Genomic DNA, 13,397 nt, shown 5'->3' on the forward strand with positions numbered 1-13,397 from the left:
TATAAATACACATATAAAAGCTATTTACAACAGTGGTGTCAGAGGGGCATCTCTGAATGCCTAATATGATAGACCTTGAAGAACATGAGATATAACTGTAGAACAGTACACGTGGTTCTACTCCTGTCAAGTTAAAACACAAAGAAGAGGCAAATGTGATTACTAAAAGTGGACAACTAAAACTTTGTCCACTTGTGTCCACACTTTCTGGCTAATTTCAATTTTTTCTGTGGCATGCAAGTAGTAGGGTGAGAATTTAGTGTAAACAGCATGAATCCAAAAATTCATTGTGTCTTTTGTCAACTATACAAACTAGAGATGGTATAGGGAAAGTTTTTTTTTGTCTATCATTGGGCCTTTTGATAATAATTGAGTGTCATTTGAAAGCCACAAGGACACCTAAGCATTGTTGCTGACATTGGGCAACCCTTTATGGCCACAGTCTATCCTCATTCAAAAGATAACATGAAGTATGATAATATACCATTTCACAAAGTACAGCAAGTCCAGTTTACTCCAATGACCTGCATAGTCTTTAGATCTCAAACCAATACAGCCCCTTTTAGAAAAGGTGAAATGGAAGGTCTATACATGAATGTGTGACCAAAAAAATCAATAGAACATAACTGAGGCTATGCAGTCACCAAGGGAAAAAATGTAAAAGATTTTTTATTCCAGTAGCTTTTCAACAATACCTTTTCTTCAATGAATATTTATGAACTTTGTCAAACCTGAACTTAGAGACACATTAACTAGTCATACCTGAACCCATCCTTAAACCTCTAAGACAAAACCTTAGGAGTGTTCTGTGTTCAAAGTAGAAGAATGAGGAATATAGATACTTTTTTTTTTGTTTTGGAACATTAATTGAAATTAAATTTATGAAATTAAATTTAAAGTGTTTGCATGTAAAATTATATATTTATGTAAAATAAATACAACATGCACTTTACACATACACACCTGAGGTGTTCTGTTTCTTTTATTAATTTATTTGTTTATTTTTCCAAAATGGCAACTGTCTACAAATAAGAGGTCAGTTGCAGTTTTCTATGAGCTTGAGATGATCCTGTGCTGATGTGGTTTTATGTATTTATGGTAACAAGATTGTCGAGTTTAGTGCTGTTGCAGTGTGCCCCAGAGCTGTGTACTAGCATTGGACCAAGAATAAGACAAAGTGCAATTGCAGAGTGCATGTTTGAGTCAGAGAAGAAGAACAAAGTTGCAGACATACTTAGACCAGATCATGAGCAGGTTTAATATACTTACTGTAAGAGCCATTTTCCTTGTTCTATAAGATTCATGAATATTTCTTAGATGACAATGCATAAATAATGGGAGGTTCCTATAACCCCCGTAAATAGAATCGTAGTGGTATATTCTTACCATTTCTAACAGCTTGGAGTAAACATTATTCTTCAGTTAGCTAGTGATAGCCTTGCCTTGTATAAGGTGTAGAGGCATACGGTTTTTAACCGTGATCGCACGTCACCGTGCCTGGGCACTTGCCTATGTGCCAACCGGCTTACGAGCCTTTTGAATGTGAGAAACAACAAGTAAAGAAAACTCGTTTACTTAAGTACCGCACCGTATGCTAAGGCGTGCAGAAGAAGAAATTAAGAACTTTTAAATATAGAAATTAGTAAAGCTTTTCAAGAAAAGCTAAGTTTAAAGAAGATACATTTTTCCTTTTTTTTGCCTTTTATTCTACGTGTGTAACTATTTTTTCTTTTATTCTTGTGTGGATGATTTGCTTTTACCTTTCACTAAATACCTTTAAAACGAACTCTTGGACTCTGAGAATTCTTTTGACACGCGTCTTACCCGTGCCTGATGACACCTTATATATTTCAGCAGCTACACTTACTATGGTGGTAATGTTATGAAATTAATTCTATATGTATCAGACAGGCTGTTATGAACATAAAAAAGCACAAACATGCCATAAAATTATATTTATATTTTGACAGAAATATAGCATTATACTGAATCAAATACATTTAACTCAATACTACAGTAAAGACGAGCATGCATGGAAATATTTATATACTGTAATATAAGAAATAGAAAAATAGGATCAACATACACTTAAAAATTAATCTTCAGTAAAAAGACAAAGAGTCCATCCATCCATCCATCCATCCATTGTCTCCCGCTTATCCGAGGTCGGGTCGCGGGGGCAGCAGCTTGAGCAGAGATGCCCAGACTTCCCTCTCCCCGGCCACTTCTTCTAGCTCTTCCGGGAGAATCCCAAGGCGTTCCCAGGCCAGTTGAGAGACATAGTCCCTCCAGCGTGTCCTGGGTCTTCCCCGGGGCCTCCTCCCGGTTGGACGTGCCCAGAACACCTCACCAGGGAGGCGTCCAGGAGGCATCCTGATCAGATGCCCGAGCCACCTCATCTGACTCCTCTCGATGCGGAGGAGCAGCGGCTCTACTCTGAGCCCCTCCCGGATGACTGAGCTTCTCACCCTATCTTTAAGGGAAAGCCCAGACACCCTGCGGAGGAAACTCATTTCAGCCGCTTGTATTCGCGATCTCGTTCTTTCGGTCACTACCCATAGCTCATGACCATAGGTGAGGGTAGGAACATAGATCGACTGGTAAATTGAGAGCTTCGCCTTGCGGCTCAGCTCCTTTTTCACCACGACAGACCGATGCAATGCCCGCATTACTGCGGATGCCGCACCGATCCGCCTGTCGATCTCACGCTCCATTCTTCCCTCACTCGTGAACAAGACCCCGAGATACTTGAACTCCTCCACTTGGGGCAGGATCTCGCTACCAACCCTGAGAGGGCACTCCACCCTTTTCCGGCTGAGGACCATGGTCTCGGATTTGGAGGTGCTGATTCTCATCCCAGCCGCTTCACACTCGGCTGCGAACCGATCCAGAGAGAGCTGAAGATCACGGCCTGATGAAGCAAACAGGACAACATCATCTGCAAAAAGCAGTGACCCAATCCTGAGCCCACCAAACCGGACCCCCTCAACACCCTGGCTGCACCTAGAAATTCTGTCCATAAAAGTTATGAACAGAATCGGTGACAAAGGGCAGCCCTGGCGGAGTCCAACTCTCACTGGAAACGGGTTCGACTTACTGCCGGCAATGCGGACCAAGCTCTGGCACCGATCGTACAGGGACTGAACAGCCCTTATCAGGGGGGCCGGTACCCCATACTCTCGGAGTACCCCCCACAGGATTCCCCGAGGGACACGGTCGAATGCCTTTTCTAAGTCCACAAAACACATGTAGACTGGTTGGGCAAACTCCCATGCACCCTCCAGGACCCTGCTAAGGGTATAGAGCTGGTCCACTGTTCCGCGACCAGGACGAAAACCACACTGTTCCTCCTGAATCCGAGGCTCGACTATCCGACGGACCCTCCTCTCCAGGACCCCTGAATAGACTTTTCCAGGGAGGCTGAGGAGTGTGATCCCTCTGTAATAGGAACATACCCTCCGATCCCCCTTCTTAAAGAGGGGGACCACCACCCCGGTCTGCCAATCCAGAGGCACTGTCCCTGATGTCCATGCGATGTTGCAGAGGCGTGTCAGCCAAGACAGTCCTACAACATCCAGAGCCTTGAGGAACTCCGGGCGTATCTCATCCACCCCCGGGGCCCTGCCACCAAGGAGTTTTTTGACCACCTCGGTGACCTCAGTCCCAGAGATGGGGGAGCCCACCTCTGAGTCCCCAGGCTCTGCTTCCTCATTGGAAGGCATGTTAATGGGATTGAGGAGGTCTTCGAAGTATTCCCCCCACCGACCCACAACGTCCCGAGTCGAGGTCAGCAGCGCACCATCCCCACCATATACAGTGTTGACACTGCACTGCTTCCCCTTCCTGAGACGCCGGATGGTGGACCAGAATCTCCTCGAAGCCGTCCGAAAGTCATTCTCCATGGCCTCCCCAAACTCCTCCCACGCCCGACAAAGAGTCATTGTCCCTAAATAAGAAATCGTCTTGCTGCTGGATTGGAACGAGAGCAATGAAAGATGCTGCAAGTTCCCTCCAAGCTATATTCTTCGGAGTGTGACGGAGATACCTTTGCAGGTGTCCTCCAGATCTGATATGAGATCTCTCACACTATGTATAGTGCCTGTGCGCTACAGTGAAGTTTGCGCTGCAGTGCAACATTCTTTATAAATATTGTCCCCTCTCTGACAAGGTATTTTATAAGCTTTGGTGACTTTTGTATTAATTCAGTAATTAAGAAAAGTAGGGTGCATAACGAAAGATCATTTATTATGTATTCATGATGTATTCTTTGTATTATATACTGTAAGACGCTAGGGGTCGCTGTTGCCCCTTTAACCCCAACAGACAGACGCTCAGGACACAAAGTAAAACAAATAAGAAGCATTTTAATCCCTTTCTTCTTATTAATAGTGCCCAAAGCACCACAGCCACAATCTCACAGGCAATAAACACAATCAATAGAAATATCTCTCTTTATCTTCCCCTCTACACCTCCCAGCAAGCTTTGTCCACCTCCACCTGACTTTGGTTCACTTGCTGGGTCTTCAGCAGTCCTTTAAATAGTGCCCAACCTGGAATTGCTTCTGTTCTTCCTCCCACATGACATGCCAGATGGAGAACTCAGGTTCTTTAATCAGCTCGGAAGTATTTTGGGGCTTCTGTCTGTGTGATCCATTAGTACTTCCAGGCTATAGCGGAAAGCATGGCTCCCCAGGTCCTTCGACAGCTCCCCCTGGCAGCACTCATGGCACCCAACATGGCTGAGAAACTGAACTCCATGTCCCTGGATGCTCTGCTGAAATCCGGGGCACTGCTACACTCCAGGGAAGCTGCCATCTGCTGTTTTGGGGGAGGCAATGTCGACAAGTAGCTGCCTTCCCCCATCCTTCCATTTTGAGGGCATCCCAGCTGGGTTGAGGCTGCCGGCCTTCTCTGACAATACATAATTGGGAAATGACTTATAGCAAGACCAGATCGAAACTCCACATTACAGGAACATCACATATAAAATTAAACAAGCTGGGGGGAGCAGCACGGTGGCGCAGTGGGTAGCGCTTCTGTCTCGCAGTTGGGAGACCTGGGGACCTGGGTTCGCTTCCCGGGTCCTCCCTGCGTGGAGTTTGCATGTCCTCCCTGTGCCTGCGTGGGTTTCCTCCGGGCGGTACGGTTTCCTCCCACAGTCCAAAGACATGCTGGTTAGGTGGACTGGCAATTCTAAATTGGCCCTAGTGTGTGCTTGGTGTTTGTGTGTGTCCTGCGGTGGGTTGGCACCCTGCCCGGGATTGGTTCCTGCCTTGTGCCCTGTGTTGGCTGGGATTGGCTCCAGCAACCCCCATGACCCTGTGTTTGGATTCAGCGGGTTGAAAAATGGATGGATGGACAAGCTGGGGGATGGTACCACTTGAAGATCGGAGTGCAAGATTCGAGCACAGTGTTATTCGAACATTATATTGAGCAGGGGTTGGTCCCCCTTGAAGATTTAAGAAAGCGGTCACTTGTATATTACATTCAGGTGGGGTAATATAATATATTAGTAACCATGCATGTGTGTTGTGTGGAAGAGCGTAAGGATAAAACAGAAACATAAAAATGCCACTATTACTTTTTTTCTAACATATGCCAAGGCCCCTTGGCATTCAGGGTTCCAGCACATGCCCCACCCAGGTCACCCATAAGATATATGAGCTACAAAGAGACAATTATGCTTCAGATATGATTCTATTAACTTTTCCCTTTCATCATAATTACTTTCCATATAAGAATTTCCTGGTCTTTTCATGTAGCATTTACAGTAACAACAGCCAATCTAATGTTGCTTAATGACTGCAATCTTTTTTTAAGTTTACATGAGGATGCACATTTTCCCTTTAAATCAAGAGGACTGTGTAGCAGCACATTGTTAAATTAGAAAGGGTGAGATATTGATTGCGGGCATTCAAACCAAGGAGAAACCCAAAGACAAAACAAAATTAGCTAAACATTAGTTAAATTTGCTATAGATCATCCTCTGCTCTTTACTAGGATAGCACTTGGATCTGAGGATTGTCTCCATTTAGTACAGTACTGTTTAACTAAGTACTACATACTATCTCAGGAACTGAACCCTTGTGTCTAACAAGTGTATCACAGAATTTTATACCATTCCTCAAAAAAGTTTCTGTGGTTGTACACAGTATTCAGCTGCATATTGACAAGTAATATAAAAAGACTGCCTAACAATAATGCAAACTAATCATGACAATCACAAAAAAGTCCAACTAAAATGATAAGTTTTGAGAGTGCTTATATTATCTGACTTGACAATCAGTAAGACTCATGTGGTAAGCACATAAACATGAAGAGTTTAACTGACATTGCTTTTCCAAACAGAGTGAGTGATGTTTGTGATATAGAGCACTTATATTGTTCAAAATGCAAAGTAGTGAAAGTCATGTGTGATGTGTACATACAAGCAGACTAAATTGCCATTGGTATTCCTAGTAAATCAAGTGAGATACATGATATAGAGGAAACTTATATTAGACAGTCATAATGAAAAAATAAATAATACTAAACTAAAGGGTAACTGGTACTCACTTTCTGTGAAATCTTTTTGGAAATGCTTTTTTAATTTAATTTATTATTATACTCTGTAGAATAATAAAACAATGGCAACAGTAACAACAACAAATAACATTTGAGGCACAATAAAGTACAATAAAATTGTAGGTTTTGCCTGCCTTTTTTAAAAGTTGATATAATTCAAAGTATACTGGGACATTGTGCATTGACTGGATGGTGGGTTTGCCTTAGTTGCCTACTCTTGTGATCCTAAGGCAAACAGAAATCATGTAAATGTTTAACACCTCATTATAAAGGTAAAATCTCATTACAACGAATCTGGAGGAACTTAAAAAAATTAGTTGAACTGAAAAATTTGTTATAATGGAATTCTGTTTACATTACAATATTTTATTTTTTATGAAAATAAAATTAAACATACCTGTATTTACTTCTTTAAATAGTCTGTTACTTTTGTCTGTACAAAAATGTTTATTAGTTACTGACGTTAGCAGTGCATCTTCTACTTGTTTCAAGGCATCATAAATGTCATCATTTGCCATGTCTGAACATGTCAATAAATTTTTGACGCGCTCGAAAGCAGCCAAAGCTTCACCAGCACTTGTTTTCTCCTTGGTAACTACAGGTATAGCTTCTTTTTCATTACTATCACTATCACTCACTCCTGGAGCTTCAATGTTGGTCACACTATTCAAAATTTCTTGACCAGTCATCTCACTTGTGACAAGTACCTGGTCATCAGTGGTGACGAAGTCATTGAAATTGATCTCTGCAGGGATCCCAGATGACCTCTGTGCAATGTTAGCCCACAGTTCACGAATTCATGTGTCTTCCACAGGATCTTTCTCATCTTCACCAGTTTCTGGGTTGAAAGCCATCTTAATTATGCCACTCTTTTTGCAGCACTTTACAATTATGTCCTTTGTGACACACGACCAGGCACTAGCGATCATTTCTATGGCTTCCTTCACGTTAACTTTAGGCTCATTTTTTTCGCATGCAATACAATTCTCGAAAGCGAATCAACCATCCCCAACTGGCAGCAAAGTCTTCATGCCCCAAGGCAGTAGCCATTGATTTCGCTTTCTTCTGGATGAGTGGCCCAGTAATCGTAATGTTCCTCGCACGAGCACCTTGGAACCACATAAAAACTCCTATTTCAACATCTTAAAACGCTGCAGTTCGCATACGTTTGTGTTGGGGCCCAAGGTTTGCTTCCTGAGATTTCTCCTCGATTTTTGTGCGGTGTTTCAAGAAGGTTGAGAGTGTTGACAGTGAAATTCCAAACTTGCTGGCAACTTCTTTTTTCTTTAAACTGGAATCAAGAGCCGCAAAAATCTCAAGCTTTTCTTCTAAAGTGAACTGCTGTTGCTTTTTCGATTCGGCCATTTTTTATTGAGGGTAATTGAAAAACACAACAGAACAAACAGAGCAAAACTTTAACACAACTTTTAACAGCAAAGGAAACTCTGAGGAACTTTTACAATGTTTCTCGTCAGGATGTTTCTACGGAAGTGAGCTGCAAACGCAGAACAGCTTAAAGCCTGTCAGAACAGCTCAGAGCAGGTCTAACTGCGTTTCTTAAAGAAAAAACTTCACAAAGTAAGCAGCTCTTTTGGTATTCCAAGGCCTTTTGGCATTTCCTTTTAAGTATCTGTTGTATGTATTTCATATTAACGAGATTTCTATAGACTCTGTCATATGGGGAAACTGTCAGGACCATAAAAATACTTCGTTGTAATGAAAATTCCATTGTAAAGATATTCGTTATAACAGAATTTTACCTGTACTTTAAAATTACACCTTATGAAAAGGATTTAGGATTCATAGTGGACTTTACACTGTCAAGCTATATAACATACTGATTAGACCTCACCTTGTATACTGCATGCAGTTTTGGCCTCCAGGCTACAAAAAGGACATAGTAGCGTTTGAAAAGTCTGGAAATGGGTAACTAGGCAGATTCCAGGGCTACAGGGGATGACTTATGAGGAAAGATTAAAAGAGCTGAGCCTTTTCAGTTAAAGCAAAGAAGATTAAGAGGAAACATGATTTGAGAGACATGAGTATTTAAAATTAGGAATGGAATTAGTACAGTGGATTAAGACTGTTATTTTAAAAAGAGTTCATCAAGAAAATGGGGACACAATTGGAAACTTGTTAAGGGTAAATTTCACACAAACTTTGCAGAATTGTTCTTTACACAGAGAACCATAGAAACCTGGAATAAGCTACCAAGTAGTGTGGTAGACAGTAGGGCTTTGGTCAGTTGGTCATCATCCAACCCGCTATATCCTAACAGGGTCATGTGGGTCTGCTGGAGCCAATCCCAGCCAACACAGGGAGCAAGGTAGGAACAAATCCCCGGGAAGGGCGCCAGCTGTTATACACCTAAAATTTCAAATACTTTACTGATAGAAGGATTTTTTCTATAATTTTCTTTGTGGTGCTGTTTTATCTGCGCAAATCCGAGAATGAGCGGCTACAGGTCGAGTGGAGTGGGGCAGGGCCCTCCTCACTCACGTGTCAACCTCCTTTCGAGTCAATCTACCACTCACCACTTGTTGGAGCGAACCTTGCCTCCACTTAGCTTGCGATACCTGTTTGTTCATCAGACATTATCATCTAGAGATTGTTAAGGAGATATGTGTATTTTAGAGGGCAGCTACTGATTGCCACAGATATTATGGCCATGTACTTTTCTCCCCACACGGGGGAAACACTCCCATCAGAGCTCAACACAATCAGATACAGTGCCAATGTCTAACGTTGTAGCGTACCTACCTCCTGCTTGGCCAGTATTACATTTTTTAAAAATTTTTTATTGGTTTTTAAAGTTTGCCCTGTTTCACTACTACGTGGGTGGAGGTGCGGGGGCAGCTAGTAAGCTGTATGGGTACAGAATTATCAAATTATTCAGGGATCGCAATCTGTAAAAATCTCTACTATTCTCTGTTGTCTTTTCTGGTTCTCCTGTGGTGGCGATCTGCACCACCACCACTTGATCAAGGCACCATGAAGCCCCCTGAAATGATGGAATGAAGGCGGGTGTCTCAGCTCTCCACGAGACCAACCCCTGCCTTACCTTATTTTGTTGTTATTCTTTAATATTATTGCTTAATCTCATTTATTTACTCTTCTTGTAACTTTCTGTCATTTTGTAAAGCACTTTAAGCTACATTGTTGTATGAAAATGTGCTATATAAACAAATGTTGCTTTTGTTCAGACAATAAATTTTGGAATTGAAAGGGTGAGAAAGCACAAAAACATTATACTGTTTAATGTAATAGAATATCTAACAATAGTTAGTGCAGTGCTGAGTTATTTCATGACATCTACAAGAAAAATGTACACTAATGCAGCAGGTAACTGTTTTCAACTGACAGGGTCTGCTACAGCCGAGAAAATGACAAAAAATATTCATCAGCTTGTCGATGACATGTGATAGGTTGAATGTTCAAACAATGCTCCTGTCACAAATTCTCAAATGTTCAGGCTTAGAATATGGACATTAACCTTTCAAAATCAGAAGGCTATATTCACAAACTGATCTTGCCTTATGCAGTCACAGAGAGGACTCTCACAAAAAAAATAAGATGTCCACCTTTAACCAATATGTACTCTGTGCTCCTAACAGGTACACTGGAGTTTGTGAAAACTGGGTTTGGCAGTGGTAGCACTGCTACCTTACAAAGGAGACTGGGTTTCACATCCTGGGGGGTTCCTGTGTGGAGTTTGCATGTTCTCCCCATGTCCACATGGGTTTCCTGTGGGTGCTCCAGTTTCCTCCCACCGTAAAAGACATACAGGTTAGGTGAATAAGTGTTGCTAACTATGGCACTAGTGTCTTTGTGCATGTGTTAGTGTTAGTGTTTTCACCCTGCTATGGACTGATTGCTGGGATAGCTGAGACCCTGCCCTGGAGATTGATGGATGGATGAATTAATAGTTTGTTGTTGTGTTTACATATCTTTTTGTAAAGTCTCAATCCTTTTTTCCAGCATTTACAGTATGTATTGTTTTTATATTCCTTTCCTAATGACCACTCAGGGAATACTGGGGAGTGTGTGAGTATGGGTTGATGTTGGGTAGGTCCTGAACTTATTATTCTGCACAAAAGTGTCTGAGAAAGTCACAGATCTTTTGATAGGAAAGGGTGTTAGAATTTGATGCATGTAATTAATATTGTAATTCTGTAAATCATTGCAAAATTAAAGATGCAAACTAAAAAAACATGTCACAAGATATGTACTTTTTTGGTATATTACTTTTCATTGATTAAACTATTTTCGTCATCAGTAAATTGCATCAGAAATTCACACAAAACCCCAAGATAAATGGAATTGTCTCACCTCAGCTATATAAACCATCAAGAGCTGCATTAGGAGGGAAATAACAAGAGAGCAGGTTTCACATTACTAAGGGTTGTTATATTACTTGTGTAAACACCTTAAATAGAATAGATGGTTTTTGCACAACCATTTTGAAAATTGAAAAAAAAAAAAAAACAATAGAAATAGTTCTTCAGAAAAATGCAGCATTGTTATCCTTTTGACAACAAGTCTTGCTTCAAGGAAATGCGAGCACCTGAAGTCTCTGTTATCCTTTATGCCTTCTCAGCATCTACTGTTTTGCTTACTGTCTTTGGAAACCTTGTGGTAATTATTTCCTTTTCTCATTTTAGGCAGCTTCACACACCAAGCAATCTTCTTGTTCTGTCATTGGCAGTGGCTGATTTTATGGTGGGAATTTTTTCTATGCCATTCAAACTTATACAAATCATTGAAAACTGCTGGTATTTTGGGGACACATTGTGTTTTATTTACTTCTGTATCAGTTTCTTACTTACCTCGGTTTCTATTAGTAACTTAGTATTTATTGCTATCGATCGCTATATTGCTGTGTGTGATCCTCTGCTGTATTCTTCTAAAATAACAGTTCCTGTAATACAGATGTTTATTGCAACTAGTTGGGCAGTATCCTTATTGTACAATTGGGTATTGATTTATTTTAAAGGAATTACATTTACATATGAAAATGTAAATATTTGTTTAGGAAAATGTGATGTAATATATACAGAAACTTGGGGCTTAGTGGATCTTATTGCTACATTCATTCTTCCCTGTTCTGTAATGGTTAGTCTCTACATAAAAATTTTTATAGTTGCTAAAAGACATTTGAGAATCATTAACTCAATGTCTCAACAAATGGTAACAAAGGAAAGGAATCAGTGTAACATGTCTAAAAAGTCAGAGAGGAAAGCTGCAAAAACATTAGGAATTGTAATGGCTGTTTTCCTTCTTTGTTGGATTCCATATTATTTATGTATCATTTTTGACACATACACAAGTTTTTCCACACCTCGTATAGTATTCAATGCTTTTACATGGCTTGTATTTTTTAACTCTGGCTTTAATCCTATCATCTACGCTTTATTTTATTCTTGGTTTCAGAAGTCATTTAAACTTATCATGACTCTTAGGATATGTGACCCTGAGTCTTCTCTGGTTAATTTATTTCCAGAAAACCATTAAGTAATTGTACACTTCTCCTTAATCCTCTTCTTTTTATTATAAAAAAATCTTGTTCTTTTTACTTATACTCACATTTCACTAACATGTAATTTTCTATTAGCAGAATTTCAAAATATATCTTATTATATTAACTGCCAAGCGTTTTCTTAATATTCTAAATATCAATAGTGCATGACTCAAGATCCTTAAGCCTATGTTATATTTTAACATTCTAAATGTATAAACTTTACACATAAACCTTAGAATTTACCCAAAACTTCTAAATGTCTATTTCAGATTCTTTACTCTCTTGAAATTTCTGGTTCATTAAAAACTGAATTATTCCTTTTACCCTTTCTGTGTGACTCAGTATAAATATGAGTGCATGATTTTTAATTGCCTTGTGCAAAAATAAAATAAGTAAAACATAAAATGGATGACATTACTACCAAATATAGTTCACAAATGTGTTATGTTTTGTCTACCCTAGCATTCCAAGTGTATTATTCATGAGTGGATACTATTTAATTCTTATACTGTTTCTCTTCTTTTGTTGTGGAAAAAAATATGGTTTCTATTACTGCTGCAAAGCTTGGAGGCCTGAAAGTCTTAATGTTAGATTGACTAAATTCATGTCAAGTGTTGCTACTTGTACTTTACTTGTTGAGATTGCTTACTACTTAATGATGGCCTGCCTCAGCATATTACTGAAATAAGTTTGGGCCAGTATTAGGTCTGCTGGTAATATCGTAATCTTTGCTGGGGTAAAATATACCTATGGGTGTTCTAGAATGTAATATCTGGAAAATTCTAGTAAGTGTTAGAGAATGTTTTTTTCCTTCTTGCTTGATTGGTGCTGTGCACAAAATGGCTCATCACAGGCTAATTAATCAAAACTGTAATCTGACTTGCCATGGTGTCTGATTGTTCTTCTGCAATAAAGCTGTTATATTGATTTACCTGATATTGATCTTGGTTCTTTGCCTGATCAGTGTGTATTTATTTATCTTCTGTTTAATATTGGTAAAGCTTGTACACTAAATACAGCTAGAATATTTTAATATGTGCTATTTTATGGCCAGAACTGATCTACTACTAAGGATTCTATTCACTCATCCTCCAGATGTTTTCAAGGTTGTAAGGGCTTTGAGCTTATCTCTGTAACATCACGCACAAAGCAGAAACCAAAAAAATCTGAACACCCATCCATCCATTGTCCAACCCGCTGAATCCGAACACAGGGTCACGGGGGTCTGCTGGAGCCAATCCCAGCCAACACAGGGCACAAGGCAGGAACCAATCCCGGGCAGGGTGCCAACCCACCGCAGAAAAATCTGAACAGT

The 13,397-nt window shown here is 40.2% G+C and overlaps 1 protein-coding gene across 1 annotated transcript; it reads left to right on the forward strand.

The window, feature by feature from the left end:
• The first annotated feature begins 11,073 nt into the window (after positions 1 to 11,073).
• On the forward strand, positions 11,074 to 12,075 carry LOC114649435 (trace amine-associated receptor 13c-like). The gene has a single exon (XM_051924739.1). It carries the CDS (start codon positions 11,074 to 11,076, stop codon positions 12,073 to 12,075), a length of 1,002 nt encoding a protein of 333 aa, XP_051780699.1.
• Positions 12,076 to 13,397: the final 1,322 nt, after the last annotated feature.

This window comes from Erpetoichthys calabaricus, chromosome 3 (assembly GCF_900747795.2).
Source record: "Erpetoichthys calabaricus chromosome 3, fErpCal1.3, whole genome shotgun sequence".
Lineage (NCBI taxonomy): Eukaryota > Metazoa > Chordata > Cladistia > Polypteriformes > Polypteridae > Erpetoichthys > Erpetoichthys calabaricus.